At 38.2% G+C, this 24,523-nt stretch overlaps 1 protein-coding gene across 1 annotated transcript; it reads right to left on the bottom strand.

Moving 5' to 3' along the window:
* Window positions 1–21,381: 21,381 nt before the first annotated feature.
* On the bottom strand, window positions 21,382–24,388 carry LOC147557118 (protein trichome birefringence-like 3). Its single transcript, XM_086658117.1, has 5 exons — window positions 23,756–24,388; window positions 23,493–23,667; window positions 23,178–23,350; window positions 22,923–23,081; window positions 21,382–21,904 (listed from the first exon to the last, which is right to left on the bottom strand). Exons 1-5 carry the CDS (start codon window positions 24,295–24,297, stop codon window positions 21,571–21,573), a joined length of 1,383 nt encoding a protein of 460 aa, XP_086514243.1. The 5' UTR covers window positions 24,298–24,388; the 3' UTR covers window positions 21,382–21,570.
* Between the last annotated feature and the right edge of the window lie 135 nt (window positions 24,389–24,523).

Below are 24,523 nucleotides of genomic sequence, written 5' to 3'. Positions count from 1 at the left end.
TGAACTTGTATGAGCAAGAGCATTTTTTTCATCCATATCTATCTCCTATTTATACAACAACAAAAGGCATTTCCATCATTGCATTTTGTTTTGCCTACCACAACTAGTTGTGTTCATATAGGTGCCAAGCATCCCATATGTGTCAAGACAACAACACATTAGGTGTCTTGTGTCCCTTATGTGTCAAGATAAAGAACCATTAGGTGTAAAGACTGTTGGAATCGGAGCCGATTTTGGATCGGTTCAAGTCGTCAAACTCAGAAACGAAGCACACCATTGCGTTCGTCTCGTCGAGCTCTTAAGTTTAGACTCAAGAATCACTCAAATCCGATTCCGGATGAATGAGATATTCAAGTTTAAAGTTTGATCGATTTTTGGTTGATTTAGGGACTAAAATCGCAATAAGGAAAAGTTGGTTTGGGGGCTATTTACGCAAAGAGGACACGTCCAGATCAGACGGCCTAAATCCCAGCCGACACGTCTGTTGCTAAAGAAGTGACCCGTCACTTTACTTTCCAACAGATGCGTCCCTACAACCCAACAGAAGTGTCCCTTATGAATGCATCTATTCGAAACCTATTTATAGGACCCAAATCAACTCCAAATTTCAATCCGTTTTTTCCAGAATGTCAAGCATTGTTAGAAGATCATATTAGAGTATCTAAGAGAAAGATTTTGTAGAGTTTTCAAGGAGTTTCATAAGCAAGAAGTTTGGTCCATTTGCATAAGTCAGAGGTTAGTATACTTTCAAGTTCGACTGCTTTCTGATTCGAAGTACCATTGAATCGAAAGGTTAATCGTTGTATCCTGGGAGACAAATGCCGGTAACTGTTTGGTACTATACAGGGCGTCAATTGTCTTAAGGAAAGAGGAATACCTCGCCTCGATTAAAAAAAAAATTCTTCTTCTTCTTATCCTCCGATTTTTCTTTTTCTTTTTAGTTTATCTGATTTCTTAATCGAAGACATTCTGATTTTCCAAATCAGAAGTGTGTTGATTTTTTAAAGTAATAAATCAGTAAACACAGAAGGATACAATTCCTCTTTCCGATCTTAAATCGATAGTGAGATTCGACTACGAATCATCTGTTCTGGATAACAGACATTATCGGTTAGAAATACGAAAGATATTGAGTTGTTCTATTCCTTAGTTTTTCTCCATTAATTTGGAAAGAAAGTGTTTTTGATTGATTTACAAATAAAATCAAAGTAGTAACCAGTTTCACCAGTGATTCGGTTATAGACTCGCTGAGTCCACTCGTTGAATCGGTAAACCGAAACCAACAATCTTAAGACAATTAAATTACTTAGGTATACTGAACTAATTTTCTGTGTCAGTGACAGAAATAGAGATGGCAACAACTGGTGAAGCCATAACGAAAAGTGTTGGTCCTGTCCATGCCGAAAAACCGGAGAAGTTTAAGGGCATCGATTTTAAGCGATGGGCACAGAAGATGATGTTTTATCTAACCACTTTAGGGTTAGTAAAATATCTGACTGAAGACCAACCAATCCTTCGAGAAGACGGAGATATCCAACATACTTCGGCCGTAGAGGCCTGGAAACATAGTAATTTTTTATGTAAGAATTACATTCTGAATTCGTTGGATGATGGGCTTTATAATGTGTATTGTGTGATTGATAGTGCAAAAGAATTATGGAACACACTACACAATAAATATAAAGCCGAAACTGCAGGAGTGAAGAAATTTATCGTTGGAAGGTTTCTGGACTTTAAAATGGTTGACTCTAAGCCAGTCATAACCCAAGTTCAAGAATTCCAAATAATTCTTCAGGAATTAAAGGCCGAATCATTGGTAACAAATGAAGCTTTTCAAGTCCGAGCAATGATTGAAAAATTGCCTCCGGGTTGGAAAGACTTCAAGAATTACCTTCGTCATAAAAATAAAGATATGAGCCTTGAAGAACTTATCCTCAAACTTCGAATGGAAGAGGATAGTCGTATTGCAGAGAAGAAGACAGAGAATTCTTCAAATGCTCCAAAAGTAAACGTCATCGAAGGGGGACCAAAACTAAAGCGGAAACGCTCGGCCCGTGAAGTGGGCTCAGGAAAGCCGACGACGAAGAGTTTCGACGGCAACTGCTTCAACTGTGGCAAGAAGGGGCATCTTGCCAAAGATTGTCGTTCTAAAAATGACAAGATCAACAAGAGAAAGAAAGCTAAGCATCATGCTTCTCTTGTTGAAGATGAAGATGTCCAGAACCTGTGTGCAATGGTTACTGGAATCGAAGATGTGGCTGAAAAGTTTCAGAATATGAACCTGTGTGCGGTTATTTCTGAAGTTAACCTAGTTGAAAATCCGAAAGAATGGTGGATCGACACTGGGGCCACGAGGCACGTTTGTGCAGATAGAGCCATGTTCTCTACTTATACCAAACTTGAAGAAGGCGAGACACTGTTTATGGGAAACGCCGCAACAAGTCAAGTTCAGGGAAAAGGGAAAGTGATCCTGAAGTTCACTTCAGGAAAAGAAGTAACCCTAAATGACGTCCTGCATGCACCAGACATTCGAAAGAATCTTGTGTCTGGTTCACTCCTTAGCAAGAATGGATTCAAACTTGTATTTGTTTCCGATAATTTTGTTTTATCCAAAAATGGGATGTATGTGGGAAAAGGGTACTTATGTGGGGGGCTCTTTAAATTGAATGTTGCAACTGTAACTCCAAATATTATTAATAAAGAAAAAGCATTAGCTTATGTTGTTGATTCTTGTAATATTTGGCATGAGAGACTAGGTCATGTTCATTATAACTCTTAGAGAAAGTTAATGCAAATGGACTTAATTCCAAAGTTTGATATTAATTCTTCGGAAAAATGTCAAACATGTGTAGAGTCTAAATTGACAAAGACTCCTTTTCATTCTGTGGAAAGAAATACAGAACCATTAGAGTTAATTCACAGTGACATATGTGATTTAAAAATGGTTCAGACTAGAGGAGGTAAAAAGTATTTTATCACCTTCATAGACGATAGTACAAAGTACTGTCACGTTTACTTGCTAAGAAGTAAAGATGAAGCAGTAGAGAAATTCAAAATCTATAAGAATGAAGTTGAAAATCAACTTAATCGAAAAATTAAGATTTTGAGAAGTGATAGAGGCGGAGAGTATGAATCTCCTTTCGCTGAAATTTGTGCCGAAAGTGGCATCATTCATCAGACTACTGCTCCTTATACACCTCAACAAAATGGTGTAGCATAGCGAAAGAATCGAACTCTGAAAGAGATGATGAATGCATTATTACTCAGTTCTGGATTACCTCAGAACTTGTGGGGGGAGGCAATATTATCGGCCAACTACTTATTAAATAAGTTACCTCACAAGAAAACAGGTAAGATACCTTATGAGTTGTGGAACGGCAGAAAACCATCCTTTAAATTCATTAAAGTGTGGGGGTGTCTAGCCAAAGTCCTGGTGCCTTTACCTAAACGGGTCAAAATAGGACCAAGGACAATAGACTGTATTTTCGTTGGATATGCAGAAAACAGTAGTGCATACAGATTCTTGGTTCACAAGTCTGATATAGAAGATATACATGTGAATACAATCTTAGAATCACGGGACGCTGAATTCTTTGAAAATATGTTTCCATGTAAATCTATATCAGAGGAAAAATCTCTGAAAAGAGTCAGAAACGAAGAAAATATAGAAATCTCTGAAATAGAGAAAAATCTAGTAGAGGACAAGTCGGAAGAGCCTCGAAAGAGTAAAAGGGCAAGGGTAGAAAAAATCTTTGGTCCTGATTTTCTAACCTACATGTTAGAAAGTGAGCCTCTAACATATAAAGAAGCTATGTCAACTCCAGAAGCTCCTTTTTGGGAAAGAGGCAGTGAACAGTGAGATTGAGTCCATTATGAATAACCATACATGGGAGTTAGTAGATCTCCCGATAGGTTGCAAATCTTTAGGTTGCAAATGGATCTTCAAAAGGAAATTGAAGACGGATGGATCAATCGACAAGTATAAAGCCAGACTTGTGGCTCAAGGATTCAGACAGAGAGAAGGTCTAGATTATTTCGACACTTACTCTCCTGTTACTCGAATCACATCAATAAGATTGCTAATTGCGATAGCATCTATCCACAATCTAGAAATACATCAGATGGATGTAAAGACAGCTTTCTTAAATGGACAACTGGAAGAAGAGATCTATATGACTCAACCAGAAGGGTTTGTGGTACCCGGCCAAGAGAAGAAAGTGTGTAAGTTAGTAAAGTCGCTTTATGGTTTAAAGCAGGCTCCTAAGCAGTGGCACTTGAAATTTGATCAAGCAATGTTATCAAATGGGTTCAAAATAAATGAGTGTGACAAGTGCGTCTACACTAAGGTCACTGTTAAAGGATGTGTAATCCTATGTCTGTACGTAGATGACATGCTTATTATGGGAGATAATATAGATGTCATAAAAACAACTAAGCAAATGTTGTCGAAGAATTTCGACATGAAAGACTTAGGTAGGGCTGAAGTCATTCTTGGAATAAAAATCTCTAGAAGCTCTTCTGGGATAAAATTATCTCAGACTCACTACGTTGAGAAAATTCTAGAAAAATTCAGCAAGAATGATATGAGTTTAGCTCGGACGCCGATAGATCCGACCGTGCATTTGATGAAAAATCGTGGTCAAGGAGTAAACCAGTTAAGGTACTCACAGATTATCGGAAGTCTGATGTACTTGATGAATTGTACACGTCCAGACATAGCTTATTCTGTTAGCAAATTGAGTAGGTTTACTAGCAATCCAAGTAAAGAACATTGGACGGCTATAGTAAGGGTACTCAGATATTTGAGACAGACAAAATTGTATGGGCTATTATATACCAAATATCCAGAAGTATTAGAGGGATATGCGGATGCCAACTGGATCTCAGATACTGATGATACCAAGTCAACCAGTGGATACATATTCACATTAGGAGGAGCAGCCATATCATGGAAATCCTCAAAGCAAACATGCATAGCTTGATCGACAATGGATTCCGAATTCATTGCTCTGGATAAAGCAGGAGAAAAGGCAGAGTGGTTGCGACACTTCCTAGAGGACATTCCTATATGGACTAAGCTGGTGCCTGCAATAAAAATACACTGCGATAATCAGGCAGCTATTGCAAGAGCACATAGTAAAATGTATAACGGTAAGTCACGACATATTCGTCGACGACATAACACCGTAAAGCAATTACTCTCAGAAGGAGTCATAACAGTAGATTATGTCAAATCTAAGGATAACCTAGCGGATCCATTTACAAAAGGGTTACCTATAGAGTTAGTAATTGCTTCATCAAGGGGAATGGGACTTTTGCCTAAAGTAAATGAGTAAAGTCATAACGGAAACCCAACCTATGTGACTGGAGATCCCAAGATGTAGGTTCAACGGGAAAACTGAAGTTATATACTGACTCGAACGGAACACTAAAAGAGATTTATCTCTTACCCATTCCTAGGATGACATCAGTGTTGTCTGCAATGAGAGGTTAAGCATTAAGCTTTTAATGAATCCGAAAACTTAGAACTTGAGTCTAACGTGAGGTATAGCAGAATACCTTATTACGGATAACCTATATGTGTGCGAACTGATGCCGGTTCTATGAGAAGGTCGTAATGGCCGACTTCTCTAGAGCACACATGAAAACCAGGTTGTTCAGGGCCGAAATGAACACAACCGAGAACTTTTGAAAGTAAGGAACTAGTTGTGTGATAGTTACTCGTTGGTTTACAACTCATGGGACCCAGTTCAAGACATAGTTCACTAAGGTCTTTGTAAACCCGATGGCTACTCACTACGGAAGATTCAAAGCCGCAAGCTATCTATCCCGATGCAGCGAAATTCCGCCTCTAACCTCTGTCAGTGTCAGTGTGTCAGTCTAGTAAGTCTGCATGATAGGAAATCTCGAATATTCATTCATGTGGGGGGATTGTTGGAATCGGAGCCGATTTTGGATCGGTTCAAGTCGTCAAACTCAGAAACGAAGCACACCATTGCGTTCGTCTCGTCGAGCTCTTAAGTTTAGACTCAAGAATCACTCAAATCCGATTCCGGATGAATGAGATATTCAAGTTTAAAGTTTGATCGATTTTTGGTTGATTTAGGGACTAAAATCGCAATAAGGAAAAGTTGGTTTGGGGGCTATTTACGCAAAGAGGACACGTCCAGATCAGACGGCCCAAATCCCAGCCGACACGTCTGTTGCTAAAGAAGTGACCCGTCACTTTACTTTCCAACAGATGCGTCCCTAAAACCCAATGAAATAAAAGGACCTAGAGACATCATGTTCATCACACCAATAATATCGATCGACAAAACAATGTCTTGTTAGACAAACATATAAACATATACAATGAGTTCATGGGACAAAACATGATCATCGAAAAATTCTCCCATGAAATAAAAGGACCTAGAGACATCATGTTCATCACACCAATAATATCATTGAATGAAAACTTAAAGTTCTTGATAGGTTGTGTACCTTTCTCCATGTTGAGTTTAGAATATAGATGATAACTTCTTCTTTGATTAAAGATAAACAAGTATACTTTTTTCTCTTCTTTTCTTCAAGTATATAGAGATGTAAATTCTAACTTGAACTTGTATGAGCAAGAGCATTTTTTTCATCCATATCTATCTCCTATTTATACAACAACAAAAGGCATTTCCATCATTGCATTTTGTTTTGCCTACCACAACTAGTTGTGTTCATATAGGTGCCAAGCATCCCATATGTGTCAAGACAACAACACATTAGGTGTCTTGTGTCCCTTATGTGTCAAGATAAAGAACCATTAGGTGTAAAGACTGTTGGAATCGGAGCCGATTTTGGATCGGTTCAAGTCGTCAAACTCAGAAACGAAGCACACCATTGCGTTCGTCTCGTCGAGCTCTTAAGTTTAGACTCAAGAATCACTCAAATCCGATTCCGGATGAATGAGATATTCAAGTTTAAAGTTTGATCGATTTTTGGTTGATTTAGGGACTAAAATCGCAATAAGGAAAAGTTGGTTTGGGGGCTATTTACGCAAAGAGGACACGTCCAGATCAGACGGCCCAAATCCCAGCCGACACGTCTGTTGCTAAAGAAGTGACCCGTCACTTTACTTTCCAACAGATGCGTCCCTACAACCCAACAGAAGTGTCCCTTATGAATGCATCTATTCGAAACCTATTTATAGGACCCAAATCAACTCCAAATTTCAATCCGTTTTTTCCAGAGTGTCAAGCATTGTTAGAAGATCATATTAGAGTATCTAAGAGAAAGATTTTGTAGAGTTTTCAAGGAGTTTCATAAGCAAGAAGTTTGGTCCATTTGCATAAGTCAGAGGTTAGTATACTTTCAAGTTCGACTGCTTTCTGATTCGAAGTACCATTGAATCGAAAGGTTAATCGTTGTATCCTGGGAGACAAATGCCGGTAACTGTTTGGTACTATACAGGGCGTCAATTGTCTTAAGGAAAGAGGAATACCTCGCCTCGATTAAAAAAAAAATTCTTCTTCTTCTTATCCTCCGATTTTTCTTTTTCTTTTTAGTTTATCTGATTTCTTAATCGAAGACATTCTGATTTTCCAAATCAGAAGTGTGTTGATTTTTTAAAGTAATAAATCAGTAAACACAGAAGGATACAATTCCTCTTTCCGATCTTAAATCGATAGTGAGATTCGACTACGAATCATCTGTTCTGGATAACAGACATTATCGGTTAGAAATACGAAAGATATTGAGTTGTTCTATTCCTTAGTTTTTCTCCATTAATTTGGAAAGAAAGTGTTTTTGATTGATTTACAAATAAAATCAAAGTAGTAACCAGTTTCACCAGTGATTCGGTTATAGACTCGCTGAGTCCACTCGTTGAATCGGTAAACCGAAACCAACAATCTTAAGACAATTAAATTACTTAGGTATACTGAACTAATTTTCTGTGTCAGAGACAGAAATAGAGATGGCAACAACTGGTGAAGCCATAACGAAAAGTGTTGGTCCTGTCCATGCCGAAAAACCGGAGAAGTTTAAGGGCATCGATTTTAAGCGATGGGCACAGAAGATGATGTTTTATCTAACCACTTTAGGGTTAGTAAAATATCTGACTGAAGACCAACCAATCCTTCGAGAAGACGGAGATATCCAACATACTTCGGCCGTAGAGGCCTGGAAACATAGTAATTTTTTATGTAAGAATTACATTCTGAATTCGTTGGATGATGGGCTTTATAATGTGTATTGTGTGATTGATAGTGCAAAAGAATTATGGAACACACTACACAATAAATATAAAGCCGAAACTGCAGGAGTGAAGAAATTTATCGTTGGAAGGTTTCTGGACTTTAAAATGGTTGACTCTAAGCCAGTCATAACCCAAGTTCAAGAATTCCAAATAATTCTTCAGGAATTAAAGGCCGAATCATTGGTAACAAATGAAGCTTTTCAAGTCCGAGCAATGATTGAAAAATTGCCTCCGGGTTGGAAAGACTTCAAGAATTACCTTCGTCATAAAAATAAAGATATGAGCCTTGAAGAACTTATCCTCAAACTTCGAATGGAAGAGGATAGTCGTATTGCAGAGAAGAAGACAGAGAATTCTTCAAATGCTCCAAAAGTAAACGTCATCGAAGGGGGACCAAAACTAAAGCGGAAACGCTCGGCCCGTGAAGTGGGCTCAGGAAAGCCGACGACGAAGAGTTTCGACGGCAACTGCTTCAACTGTGGCAAGAAGGGGCATCTTGCCAAAGATTGTCGTTCTAAAAATGACAAGATCAACAAGAGAAAGAAAGCTAAGCATCATGCTTCTCTTGTTGAAGATGAAGATGTCCAGAACCTGTGTGCAATGGTTACTGGAATCGAAGATGTGGCTGAAAAGTTTCAGAATATGAACCTGTGTGCGGTTATTTCTGAAGTTAACCTAGTTGAAAATCCGAAAGAATGGTGGATCGACACTGGGGCCACGAGGCACGTTTGTGCAGATAGAGCCATGTTCTCTACTTATACCAAACTTGAAGAAGGCGAGACACTGTTTATGGGAAACGCCGCAACAAGTCAAGTTCAGGGAAAAGGGAAAGTGATCCTGAAGTTCACTTCAGGAAAAGAAGTAACCCTAAATGACGTCCTGCATGCACCAGACATTCGAAAGAATCTTGTGTCTGGTTCACTCCTTAGCAAGAATGGATTCAAACTTGTATTTGTTTCCGATAATTTTGTTTTATCCAAAAATGGGATGTATGTGGGAAAAGGGTACTTATGTGGGGGGCTCTTTAAATTGAATGTTGCAACTGTAACTCCAAATATTATTAATAAAGAAAAAGCATTAGCTTATGTTGTTGATTCTTGTAATATTTGGCATGAGAGACTAGGTCATGTTCATTATAACTCTTAGAGAAAGTTAATGCAAATGGACTTAATTCCAAAGTTTGATATTAATTCTTCGGAAAAATGTCAAACATGTGTAGAGTCTAAATTGACAAAGACTCCTTTTCATTCTGTGGAAAGAAATACAGAACCATTAGAGTTAATTCACAGTGACATATGTGATTTAAAAATGGTTCAGACTAGAGGAGGTAAAAAGTATTTTATCACCTTCATAGACGATAGTACAAAGTACTGTCACGTTTACTTGCTAAGAAGTAAAGATGAAGCAGTAGAGAAATTCAAAATCTATAAGAATGAAGTTGAAAATCAACTTAATCGAAAAATTAAGATTTTGAGAAGTGATAGAGGCGGAGAGTATGAATCTCCTTTCGCTGAAATTTGTGCCGAAAGTGGCATCATTCATCAGACTACTGCTCCTTATACACCTCAACAAAATGGTGTAGCATAGCGAAAGAATCGAACTCTGAAAGAGATGATGAATGCATTATTACTCAGTTCTGGATTACCTCAGAACTTGTGGGGGGAGGCAATATTATCGGCCAACTACTTATTAAATAAGTTACCTCACAAGAAAACAGGTAAGATACCTTATGAGTTGTGGAACGGCAGAAAACCATCCTTTAAATTCATTAAAGTGTGGGGGTGTCTAGCCAAAGTCCTGGTGCCTTTACCTAAACGGGTCAAAATAGGACCAAGGACAATAGACTGTATTTTCGTTGGATATGCAGAAAACAGTAGTGCATACAGATTCTTGGTTCACAAGTCTGATATAGAAGATATACATGTGAATACAATCTTAGAATCACGGGACGCTGAATTCTTTGAAAATATGTTTCCATGTAAATCTATATCAGAGGAAAAATCTCTGAAAAGAGTCAGAAACGAAGAAAATATAGAAATCTCTGAAATAGAGAAAAATCTAGTAGAGGACAAGTCGGAAGAGCCTCGAAAGAGTAAAAGGGCAAGGGTAGAAAAAATCTTTGGTCCTGATTTTCTAACCTACATGTTAGAAAGTGAGCCTCTAACATATAAAGAAGCTATGTCAACTCCAGAAGCTCCTTTTTGGGAAAGAGGCAGTGAACAGTGAGATTGAGTCCATTATGAATAACCATACATGGGAGTTAGTAGATCTCCCGATAGGTTGCAAATCTTTAGGTTGCAAATGGATCTTCAAAAGGAAATTGAAGACGGATGGATCAATCGACAAGTATAAAGCCAGACTTGTGGCTCAAGGATTCAGACAGAGAGAAGGTCTAGATTATTTCGACACTTACTCTCCTGTTACTCGAATCACATCAATAAGATTGCTAATTGCGATAGCATCTATCCACAATCTAGAAATACATCAGATGGATGTAAAGACAGCTTTCTTAAATGGACAACTGGAAGAAGAGATCTATATGACTCAACCAGAAGGGTTTGTGGTACCCGGCCAAGAGAAGAAAGTGTGTAAGTTAGTAAAGTCGCTTTATGGTTTAAAGCAGGCTCCTAAGCAGTGGCACTTGAAATTTGATCAAGCAATGTTATCAAATGGGTTCAAAATAAATGAGTGTGACAAGTGCGTCTACACTAAGGTCACTGTTAAAGGATGTGTAATCCTATGTCTGTACGTAGATGACATGCTTATTATGGGAGATAATATAGATGTCATAAAAACAACTAAGCAAATGTTGTCGAAGAATTTCGACATGAAAGACTTAGGTAGGGCTGAAGTCATTCTTGGAATAAAAATCTCTAGAAGCTCTTCTGGGATAAAATTATCTCAGACTCACTACGTTGAGAAAATTCTAGAAAAATTCAGCAAGAATGATATGAGTTTAGCTCGGACGCCGATAGATCCGACCGTGCATTTGATGAAAAATCGTGGTCAAGGAGTAAACCAGTTAAGGTACTCACAGATTATCGGAAGTCTGATGTACTTGATGAATTGTACACGTCCAGACATAGCTTATTCTGTTAGCAAATTGAGTAGGTTTACTAGCAATCCAAGTAAAGAACATTGGACGGCTATAGTAAGGGTACTCAGATATTTGAGACAGACAAAATTGTATGGGCTATTATATACCAAATATCCAGAAGTATTAGAGGGATATGCGGATGCCAACTGGATCTCAGATACTGATGATACCAAGTCAACCAGTGGATACATATTCACATTAGGAGGAGCAGCCATATCATGGAAATCCTCAAAGCAAACATGCATAGCTTGATCGACAATGGATTCCGAATTCATTGCTCTGGATAAAGCAGGAGAAAAGGCAGAGTGGTTGCGACACTTCCTAGAGGACATTCCTATATGGACTAAGCTGGTGCCTGCAATAAAAATACACTGCGATAATCAGGCAGCTATTGCAAGAGCACATAGTAAAATGTATAACGGTAAGTCACGACATATTCGTCGACGACATAACACCGTAAAGCAATTACTCTCAGAAGGAGTCATAACAGTAGATTATGTCAAATCTAAGGATAACCTAGCGGATCCATTTACAAAAGGGTTACCTATAGAGTTAGTAATTGCTTCATCAAGGGGAATGGGACTTTTGCCTAAAGTAAATGAGTAAAGTCATAACGGAAACCCAACCTATGTGACTGGAGATCCCAAGATGTAGGTTCAACGGGAAAACTGAAGTTATATACTGACTCGAACGGAACACTAAAAGAGATTTATCTCTTACCCATTCCTAGGATGACATCAGTGTTGTCTGCAATGAGAGGTTAAGCATTAAGCTTTTAATGAATCCGAAAACTTAGAACTTGAGTCTAACGTGAGGTATAGCAGAATACCTTATTACGGATAACCTATATGTGTGCGAACTGATGCCGGTTCTATGAGAAGGTCGTAATGGCCGACTTCTCTAGAGCACACATGAAAACCAGGTTGTTCAGGGCCGAAATGAACACAACCGAGAACTTTTGAAAGTAAGGAACTAGTTGTGTGATAGTTACTCGTTGGTTTACAACTCATGGGACCCAGTTCAAGACATAGTTCACTAAGGTCTTTGTAAACCCGATGGCTACTCACTACGGAAGATTCAAAGCCGCAAGCTATCTATCCCGATGCAGCGAAATTCCGCCTCTAACCTCTGTCAGTGTCAGTGTGTCAGTCTAGTAAGTCTGCATGATAGGAAATCTCGAATATTCATTCATGTGGGGGGATTGTTGGAATCGGAGCCGATTTTGGATCGGTTCAAGTCGTCAAACTCAGAAACGAAGCACACCATTGCGTTCGTCTCGTCGAGCTCTTAAGTTTAGACTCAAGAATCACTCAAATCCGATTCCGGATGAATGAGATATTCAAGTTTAAAGTTTGATCGATTTTTGGTTGATTTAGGGACTAAAATCGCAATAAGGAAAAGTTGGTTTGGGGGCTATTTACGCAAAGAGGACACGTCCAGATCAGACGGCCCAAATCCCAGCCGACACGTCTGTTGCTAAAGAAGTGACCCGTCACTTTACTTTCCAACAGATGCGTCCCTAAAACCCAATGAAATAAAAGGACCTAGAGACATCATGTTCATCACACCAATAATATCGATCGACAAAACAATGTCTTGTTAGACAAACATATAAACATATACAATGAGTTCATGGGACAAAACATGATCATCGAAAAATTCTCCCATGAAATAAAAGGACCTAGAGACATCATGTTCATCACACCAATAATATCATTGAATGAAAACTTAAAGTTCTTGATAGGTTGTGTACCTTTCTCCATGTTGAGTTTAGAATATAGATGATAACTTCTTCTTTGATTAAAGATAAACAAGTATACTTTTTTCTCTTCTTTTCTTCAAGTATATAGAGATGTAAATTCTAACTTGAACTTGTATGAGCAAGAGCATTTTTTTCATCCATATCTATCTCCTATTTATACAACAACAAAAGGCATTTCCATCATTGCATTTTGTTTTGCCTACCACAACTAGTTGTGTTCATATAGGTGCCAAGCATCCCATATGTGTCAAGACAACAACACATTAGGTGTCTTGTGTCCCTTATGTGTCAAGATAAAGAACCATTAGGTGTAAAGACTGTTGGAATCGGAGCCGATTTTGGATCGGTTCAAGTCGTCAAACTCAGAAACGAAGCACACCATTGCGTTCGTCTCGTCGAGCTCTTAAGTTTAGACTCAAGAATCACTCAAATCCGATTCCGGATGAATGAGATATTCAAGTTTAAAGTTTGATCGATTTTTGGTTGATTTAGGGACTAAAATCGCAATAAGGAAAAGTTGGTTTGGGGGCTATTTACGCAAAGAGGACACGTCCAGATCAGACGGCCCAAATCCCAGCCGACACGTCTGTTGCTAAAGAAGTGACCCGTCACTTTACTTTCCAACAGATGCGTCCCTACAACCCAACAGAAGTGTCCCTTATGAATGCATCTATTCGAAACCTATTTATAGGACCCAAATCAACTCCAAATTTCAATCCGTTTTTTCCAGAGTGTCAAGCATTGTTAGAAGATCATATTAGAGTATCTAAGAGAAAGATTTTGTAGAGTTTTCAAGGAGTTTCATAAGCAAGAAGTTTGGTCCATTTGCATAAGTCAGAGGTTAGTATACTTTCAAGTTCGACTGCTTTCTGATTCGAAGTACCATTGAATCGAAAGGTTAATCGTTGTATCCTGGGAGACAAATGCCGGTAACTGTTTGGTACTATACAGGGCGTCAATTGTCTTAAGGAAAGAGGAATACCTCGCCTCGATTAAAAAAAAAATTCTTCTTCTTCTTATCCTCCGATTTTTCTTTTTCTTTTTAGTTTATCTGATTTCTTAATCGAAGACATTCTGATTTTCCAAATCAGAAGTGTGTTGATTTTTTAAAGTAATAAATCAGTAAACACAGAAGGATACAATTCCTCTTTCCGATCTTAAATCGATAGTGAGATTCGACTACGAATCATCTGTTCTGGATAACAGACATTATCGGTTAGAAATACGAAAGATATTGAGTTGTTCTATTCCTTAGTTTTTCTCCATTAATTTGGAAAGAAAGTGTTTTTGATTGATTTACAAATAAAATCAAAGTAGTAACCAGTTTCACCAGTGATTCGGTTATAGACTCGCTGAGTCCACTCGTTGAATCGGTAAACCGAAACCAACAATCTTAAGACAATTAAATTACTTAGGTATACTGAACTAATTTTCTGTGTCAGAGACAGAAATAGAGATGGCAACAACTGGTGAAGCCATAACGAAAAGTGTTGGTCCTGTCCATGCCGAAAAACCGGAGAAGTTTAAGGGCATCGATTTTAAGCGATGGGCACAGAAGATGATGTTTTATCTAACCACTTTAGGGTTAGTAAAATATCTGACTGAAGACCAACCAATCCTTCGAGAAGACGGAGATATCCAACATACTTCGGCCGTAGAGGCCTGGAAACATAGTAATTTTTTATGTAAGAATTACATTCTGAATTCGTTGGATGATGGGCTTTATAATGTGTATTGTGTGATTGATAGTGCAAAAGAATTATGGAACACACTACACAATAAATATAAAGCCGAAACTGCAGGAGTGAAGAAATTTATCGTTGGAAGGTTTCTGGACTTTAAAATGGTTGACTCTAAGCCAGTCATAACCCAAGTTCAAGAATTCCAAATAATTCTTCAGGAATTAAAGGCCGAATCATTGGTAACAAATGAAGCTTTTCAAGTCCGAGCAATGATTGAAAAATTGCCTCCGGGTTGGAAAGACTTCAAGAATTACCTTCGTCATAAAAATAAAGATATGAGCCTTGAAGAACTTATCCTCAAACTTCGAATGGAAGAGGATAGTCGTATTGCAGAGAAGAAGACAGAGAATTCTTCAAATGCTCCAAAAGTAAACGTCATCGAAGGGGGACCAAAACTAAAGCGGAAACGCTCGGCCCGTGAAGTGGGCTCAGGAAAGCCGACGACGAAGAGTTTCGACGGCAACTGCTTCAACTGTGGCAAGAAGGGGCATCTTGCCAAAGATTGTCGTTCTAAAAATGACAAGATCAACAAGAGAAAGAAAGCTAAGCATCATGCTTCTCTTGTTGAAGATGAAGATGTCCAGAACCTGTGTGCAATGGTTACTGGAATCGAAGATGTGGCTGAAAAGTTTCAGAATATGAACCTGTGTGCGGTTATTTCTGAAGTTAACCTAGTTGAAAATCCGAAAGAATGGTGGATCGACACTGGGGCCACGAGGCACGTTTGTGCAGATAGAGCCATGTTCTCTACTTATACCAAACTTGAAGAAGGCGAGACACTGTTTATGGGAAACGCCGCAACAAGTCAAGTTCAGGGAAAAGGGAAAGTGATCCTGAAGTTCACTTCAGGAAAAGAAGTAACCCTAAATGACGTCCTGCATGCACCAGACATTCGAAAGAATCTTGTGTCTGGTTCACTCCTTAGCAAGAATGGATTCAAACTTGTATTTGTTTCCGATAATTTTGTTTTATCCAAAAATGGGATGTATGTGGGAAAAGGGTACTTATGTGGGGGGCTCTTTAAATTGAATGTTGCAACTGTAACTCCAAATATTATTAATAAAGAAAAAGCATTAGCTTATGTTGTTGATTCTTGTAATATTTGGCATGAGAGACTAGGTCATGTTCATTATAACTCTTAGAGAAAGTTAATGCAAATGGACTTAATTCCAAAGTTTGATATTAATTCTTCGGAAAAATGTCAAACATGTGTAGAGTCTAAATTGACAAAGACTCCTTTTCATTCTGTGGAAAGAAATACAGAACCATTAGAGTTAATTCACAGTGACATATGTGATTTAAAAATGGTTCAGACTAGAGGAGGTAAAAAGTATTTTATCACCTTCATAGACGATAGTACAAAGTACTGTCACGTTTACTTGCTAAGAAGTAAAGATGAAGCAGTAGAGAAATTCAAAATCTATAAGAATGAAGTTGAAAATCAACTTAATCGAAAAATTAAGATTTTGAGAAGTGATAGAGGCGGAGAGTATGAATCTCCTTTCGCTGAAATTTGTGCCGAAAGTGGCATCATTCATCAGACTACTGCTCCTTATACACCTCAACAAAATGGTGTAGCATAGCGAAAGAATCGAACTCTGAAAGAGATGATGAATGCATTATTACTCAGTTCTGGATTACCTCAGAACTTGTGGGGGGAGGCAATATTATCGGCCAACTACTTATTAAATAAGTTACCTCACAAGAAAACAGGTAAGATACCTTATGAGTTGTGGAACGGCAGAAAACCATCCTTTAAATTCATTAAAGTGTGGGGGTGTCTAGCCAAAGTCCTGGTGCCTTTACCTAAACGGGTCAAAATAGGACCAAGGACAATAGACTGTATTTTCGTTGGATATGCAGAAAACAGTAGTGCATACAGATTCTTGGTTCACAAGTCTGATATAGAAGATATACATGTGAATACAATCTTAGAATCACGGGACGCTGAATTCTTTGAAAATATGTTTCCATGTAAATCTATATCAGAGGAAAAATCTCTGAAAAGAGTCAGAAACGAAGAAAATATAGAAATCTCTGAAATAGAGAAAAATCTAGTAGAGGACAAGTCGGAAGAGCCTCGAAAGAGTAAAAGGGCAAGGGTAGAAAAAACCTTTGGTCCTGATTTTCTAACCTACATGTTAGAAAGTGAGCCTCTAACATATAAAGAAGCTATGTCAACTCCAGAAGCTCCTTTTTGGGAAAGAGGCAGTGAACAGTGAGATTGAGTCCATTATGAATAACCATACATGGGAGTTAGTAGATCTCCCGATAGGTTGCAAATCTTTAGGTTGCAAATGGATCTTCAAAAGGAAATTGAAGACGGATGGATCAATCGACAAGTATAAAGCCAGACTTGTGGCTCAAGGATTCAGACAGAGAGAAGGTCTAGATTATTTCGACACTTACTCTCCTGTTACTCGAATCACATCAATAAGATTGCTAATTGCGATAGCATCTATCCACAATCTAGAAATACATCAGATGGATGTAAAGACAGCTTTCTTAAATGGACAACTGGAAGAAGAGATCTATATGACTCAACCAGAAGGGTTTGTGGTACCCGGCCAAGAGAAGAAAGTGTGTAAGTTAGTAAAGTCGCTTTATGGTTTAAAGCAGGCTCCTAAGCAGTGGCACTTGAAATTTGATCAAGCAATGTTATCAAATGGGTTCAAAATAAATGAGTGTGACAAGTGCGTCTACACTAAGGTCACTGTTAAAGGATGTGTAATCCTATGTCTGTACGTAGATGACATGCTTATTATGGGAGATAATATAGATGTCATAAAAACAACTAAGCAAATGTTGTCGAAGAATTTCGACATGAAAGACTTAGGTAGGGCTGAAGTCATTCTTGGAATAAAAATCTCTAGAAGCTCTTCTGGGATAAAATTATCTCAGACTCACTACGTTGAGAAAATTCTAGAAAAATTCAGCAAGAATGATATGAGTTTAGCTCGGACGCCGATAGATCCGACCGTGCATTTGATGAAAAATCGTGGTCAAGGAGTAAACCAGTTAAGGTACTCACAGATTATCGGAAGTCTGATGTACTTGATGAATTGTACACGTCCAGACATAGCTTATTCTGTTAGCAAATTGAGTAGGTTTACTAGCAATCCAAGTAAAGAACATTGGACGGCTATAGTAAGGGTACTCAGATATTTGAGACAGACAAAATTGTATGGGCTATTATATACCAAATATCCAGAAGTATTAGAGGGATATGCGGATGCCAACTGGATCTCAGATACTGATGATACCAAGTCAACCAGTGGATACATATTCACATTAGGAGGAGCAGCCATATCATGGAAATCCTCAAAGCAAACATGCATAGCTTGATCGACAATGGATTCCGAATTCATTGCTCTGGATAAAGCAGGAGAAAAGGCAGAGTGGTTGCGACACTTCCTAGAGGACATTCCTATATGGACTAAGCTGGTGCCTGCAATAAAAATACACTGCGATAATCAGGCAGCTATTGCAAGAGCACATAGTAAAATGTATAACGGTAAGTCACGACATATTCGTCGACGACATAACACCGTAAAGCAATTACTCTCAGAAGGAGTCATAACAGTAGATTATGTCAAATCTAAGGATAACCTAGCGGATCCATTTACAAAAGGGTTACCTATAGAGTTAGTAATTGCTTCATCAAGGGGAATGGGACTTTTGCCTAAAGTAAATGAGTAAAGTCATAACGGAAACCCAACCTATGTGACTGGAGATCCCAAGATGTAGGTTCAACGGGAAAACTGAAGTTATATACTGACTCGAACGGAACACTAAAAGAGATTTATCTCTTACCCATTCCTAGGATGACATCAGTGTTGTCTGCAATGAGAGGTTAAGCATTAAGCTTTTAATGAATCCGAAAACTTAGAACTTGAGTCTAACGTGAGGTATAGCAGAATACCTTATTACGGATAACCTATATGTGTGCGAACTGATGCCGGTTCTATGAGAAGGTCGTAATGGCCGACTTCTCTAGAGCACACATGAAAACCAGGTTGTTCAGGGCCGAAATGAACACAACCGAGAACTTTTGAAAGTAAGGAACTAGTTGTGTGATAGTTACTCGTTGGTTTACAACTCATGGGACCCAGTTCAAGACATAGTTCACTAAGGTCTTTGTAAACCCGATGGCTACTCACTACGGAAGATTCAAAGCCGCAAGCTATCTATCCCGATGCAGCGAAATTCCGCCTCTAACCTCTGTCAGTGTCAGTGTGTCAGTCTAGTAAGTCTGCATGATAGGAAATCTCGAATATTCATTCATGTGGGGGGATTGTTGGAATCGGAGCCGATTTTGGATCGGTTCAAGTCGTCAAACTCAGAAACGAAGCACACCATTGCGTTCGTCTCGTCGAGCTCTTAAGTTTAGACTCAAGAATCACTCAAATCCGATTCCGGATGAATGAGATATTCAAGTTTAAAGTTTGATCGATTTTTGGTTGATTTAGGGACTAAAATCGCAATAAGGAAAAGTTGGTTTGGGGGCTATTTACGCAAAGAGGACACGTCCAGATCAGACGGCCCAAATCCCAGCCGACACGTCTGTTGCTAAAGAAGTGACCCGTCACTTTACTTTCCAACAGATGCGTCCCTAAAACCCAATGAAATAAAAGGACCTAGAGACATCATGTTCATCACACCAATAATATCGATCGACAAAACAATGTCTTGTTAGACAAACATATAAACATATACAATGAGTTCATGGGACAAAACATGATCATCGAAAAATTCTCCCATGAAATAAAAGGACCTAGAGACATCATGTTCATCACACCAATAATATCATTGAATGAAAACTTAAAGTTCTTGATAGGTTGTGTACCTTTCTCCATGTTGAGTTTAGAATATAGATGATAACTTCTTCTTTGATTAAAGATAAACAAGTATACTTTTTTCTCTTCTTTTCTTCAAGTATATAGAGATGTAAATTCTAACTTGAACTTGTATGAGCAAGAGCATTTTTTTCATCCATATCTATCTCCTATTTATACAACAACAAAAGGCATTTCCATCATTGCATTTTGTTTTGCCTACCACAACTAGTTGTGCTCATATAGGTGCCAAGCATCCCATATGTGTCAAGACAACAACACATTAGGTGTCTTGTGTCCCTTATGTGTCAAGATAAAGAACCATTAGGTGTAAAGACTGTTGGAATCGGAGCCAAATTTGGATCGGTTCAGGTCGTCAAACTCAGAAACGAAGCACACCATTGCGTTCGTCTCGTCGAGCTCTTAAGTTTAGACTCAAGAATCACTCAAATCCGATTCCGGATGAATGAGATATTTAAGTTTAAAGTTTGATCGATTTTTGGTTGATTTAGGGACTAAAATCGCAATAAGGAAAAGTTGGTTTGGGGGCTATTTACGCAAAGAGGACACGTCCAGATCAGACGGCCCAAATCCCAGCCGACACGTCTGTTGCTAAAGAAGTGACCCGTCACTTTACTTTCCAACAGATGCGTCCCTACAACCCAACAGAAGTGTCCCTTATGAATGCATCTATTCGAAACCTATTTATAGGACCCAAATCAACTCCAAATTTCAATCCGTTTTTTCCAGAGTGTCAAGCATTGTTAGAAGATCATATTAGAGTATCTAAGAGAAAGATTTTGTAGAGTTTTCAAGGAGTTTCATAAGCAAGAAGTTTGGTCCATTTGCATAAGTCAGAGGTTAGTATACTTTCAAGTTCGACTGCCGGTAACTGTTTGGTACTATACAGGGCGTCAATTGTCTTAAGGAAAGAGGAATACCTCGCCTCGATTAAAAAAAAAATTCTTCTTCTTCTTATCCTCCGATTTTTCTTTTTCTTTTTAGTTTATCTGATTTCTTAATCAAAGACATTCTGATTTTCCAAATCAGAAGTGTGTTGATTTTTTAAAGTAATAAATCAGTAAACACAGAAGGATACAATTCCGCTTTCCGATCTTAAATCGATAGTGAGATTCGACTACGAATCATCTGTTCTGGATAACAGACATTATCGGTTAGAAATACGAAAGATATTGAGTTGTTCTATTCCTTAGTTTTTCTCCATTAATTTGGAAAGAAAGTGTTTTTGATTGATTTACAAATAAAATCAAAGTAGTAACCAGTTTCACCAGTGATTCGGTTATAGACTCGCTGAGTCAACTCGTTGAATCGGTAAACCGAAACCAACAAAGACAACAAGGCAAGTGCCTCTTATGTGTCAAACAAGAAGTCCATAACAACACAACTTACTACATATGTGGCTTATAAACTAGATATAGAGTTTCCAACACTTAATGGGCTAATTGGATGGGATATACTATTAGGCTTGTACATATTAGACCCATTAGTAAAGTACAAGGCCCAAAGTTTACATGTCTGTGAGATGGAGATCGATCGAGAAACAATGACAGATTGAGGGAGAAATAGTGAGAGATCGAGAGACATAGATAGTGTGAGCAATAGAGAGATAGTGAGAGAGAAAGGGAGAGACCGAGAGAGGGTAACAGTGAATGAGAGAAGTGAAGAGAAGAGAAGAGGTGGCAACGATGGTCTGCAATGATCAAATTTTAGTGGGGATAAATGATGTGCCTCTTAATACATGTACAAGTGGACCTTAATACATCTTTACAAAGAAGTAAGAGAAAACCAGGGTGACACGGTATGACCTGTACTAAATGATATCAAGTCAAGAATTAAGCTACGACCAGACCGACCTGGAATCTCTCTACTATTTACATTTCATGTTATAAATTGTTAGGAAATGAGTCGAAGAAGACAGAAGTTAATATTAATGAGTTCCAAGTATCAGGAACTCCAGGCAAACACCAGTGATTGCAATCTCCAGGTAAATGTGGATTTTGTTTTTCTTCCATTGTCAATAGCTTCACTTTCTTGCTTCTGTATATAGCTGGGTGTGCGTCTTTTCGATACTCAGATAGTTTTGTGATGTTCAAAAATTTGGTTGGTGTTCTCATTTCTGTTATTGTCTTTACCACTGTTTCGACTATAGATCTTGGAAATGGTGTCACATACGAATCATGTTTGATTGGTTGTGTTTCATTGAAACACCTTTCCTTTCTGCATTTAAAAAGAGTTGGGATTGTTACAGCAAATTTGTTTTGATATAATATATGTACATATACGAACACAAGTCTCATGATCAAGAATTCAAAATTGAGGCCTCTCTATTTTAATTTTTCCGGATATAATAACATTCGAACACTGGTACATGGGATGGGGAGATGCACATGTGACGACCTAACTAAAGTGGGTTGGAGGCTTCACTATTCTTTGTTAAATGGTTTGGGGTTTTGAAAGAAAAATCATTATAGTAGTTGTTATACATGGGATGGGGCTCTGATACCAGTGTTGGCTGGTTTTGGGCCTCTCTTTCCTCAAAAGCTAGCTCAAGAGGTAAGGCTCCTCCCACACTTATTAACACACCCCCTGCCCTTTCCACAATCAATGTGGGATTAACCTAACAACCACCAAACTATTCTTTGTTAAATGGTTTAGAGTTAGATGTCTACAAATTTAATATGATGTCTGAACTGTCGCCAAACATATATACAGAACGGGAAATGATAGAGTGCCCAGCAATTTTGCCCATTAAATTGCCCAACTTTCCTTATTTAGAAATAAAAGCGGTCCCCACCGTAGTCAAACTTTGAAAAACCCTTGTCTTTTAGTGATTCCACATCAGCTGGGCAATTTAATGGGCTAAAAACTGGGCACTCTAGCATCTCCCTATACAGAACTGAGTCCAAACTTCATAGGTCAAAGGTGATAGGTGCCCTATGCCCCAAAACAAAAGACACGTATAAATGACCTGGCTCAAAAAGGGTAAAACGGGGTGGATAAATTTTTCAGTGGACCAAAAAAGCCTTATGAGGAGGAATGTTGTTCATTAGTATTACTTATTGTCAATTGGGTTGAGTTGTATTTCTACCTATAAACGTAATTCTATAGACAATTGCACATTTTTACCGTTATAACCGAGTTGTGGGTGCTTGAAAAGAAAATCATTATAATAGTTGTTTTTTCCATGATAACATCTGCAACTAAAAAAGTGAGAATTTTGTTTTGTATTACATACCCGGAATGTGTAGCTGAGACACTCCTAAAAAAGACTGTTGTTTTGGTTGGATCAATGTTAAGATCCATCCAAGTAGCCCAAGTTTTCATGGCTATCTCGAATGCAGTTTCCCTATCCAGATCTTTTGCCAGTTTTCCATTCTGCTCAAATGAATCCCACCTGCATTTTTCTTACTCCATCACTCATTTTTCTAAAATTCAATTGTTCATGTATGTATTTAATTCATACGTCTAAAAAGGAGAGTAAAGGAATTACGCTTTGATATCATCGCCGTGTGTCCACCAATATCCAGTGTTGAAAACCATAATGTCAGCGCCTCGCCATTGATTTGTGGTGGGCGAAAGCTTATCGATCTTTAGAATTCTATTATTTTTGTCTAATTCAACTAAGAAAGGACTCCAAAAGAACTCAACGGTGCAATTGTAGTCCTGTTAACAGTAACAACAAATGGAAAGCATTCAAATTTCACTCCTTCATGAGATAAAAGATATTGGACAAAGTTTGAGGGCAAAACTATTTCGAGAATTAGCAAAATCCCCAGATGCCAGGAAGAGCAGTAATGAAATTTACCTTGGCTTGGAAAATCAGATGATGACCATCTCGAGAATCAACTAAAGCCCGTCTAGGAGAAATAGAAGAATAAAGAAGACAAGCGAAAGATTCCCATTGATTCCTATTGATTGAATCTCCTACTACTATCACCCTTTTCCCTCTCAATTTCTCTAACATTTCCTTCCCACTCCACCTGATAATCACCCAAAAATAATTTAATGGATATCTATATATATATATATATAGAGAGAGAGAACTTATTCAAGTGTAGTCTTACTCACCTAGGAATTTGACAATCCTTAGCTTCCCACCTCCATTTTTCATATTCATTGTCGGGTCTTCCATTGTTTTGGCAGCTAACTTGCTCAGTTAGGAATGGACATTGATGATTTTTATATAATGGGCTTCCTTCGGGATCGTAAACCCATTTACCATCAAAGATATCACATTCTTTTTTTGAATCCTTCGTAGTTGACTCCTCGTACGTCGTGTTTGACTCATCTTGAAGCTTAGTGCCTTCACTAGTGTTCCTGGGATCTCCTGGCCTCGTAATTGTTGGCGCTGGTGCAACCACTAGTGGTGTTGGTGTTGGTGTTGGTGTTGGTGTTGGTGGTAGTAGTGTTGGTGGTGTGGTTGTTGTTGTTCTTGTTGGTGTTGATTTTATGATCTCAAGAGGGGATAGATTTGGAATTCGGTACAAGAAGGTGAGAAATGATAGGAGAATGAAGAAACCAAGTAAAGTTGTGAAAGTACCTAATCTCCATCTCTGGTTAATGAAGTTGTTTCTAAAACTGGTTTCCATGGCTGAGTTTGTATTCATCATTCTGTTTAGTGAGAAGCTGATTTTATTAGTCTTTTTCCCCTGTTTTGGTACCAACTTACTAAAATTACCAAATTGTTGCAAGTTGACATATACTATTCTATATTCGTGTATATACACATGGCCATATATATACATGTTTTTTCTTCGAGGATTAAGAACAGCACTGATGCTTTGTTCGGCCAAAATCATGGCCGAAAACTTCCTCTCACTAGATCTTAACAGAGTA

This window comes from Eschscholzia californica, unplaced genomic scaffold (assembly GCF_041429995.1).
Source record: "Eschscholzia californica isolate CP2 unplaced genomic scaffold, dmEscCali1.0.p SCAF_2, whole genome shotgun sequence".
Lineage (NCBI taxonomy): Eukaryota > Viridiplantae > Streptophyta > Magnoliopsida > Ranunculales > Papaveraceae > Eschscholzia > Eschscholzia californica.
This window is presented reverse-complemented; position numbering and strand designations above follow the sequence as displayed.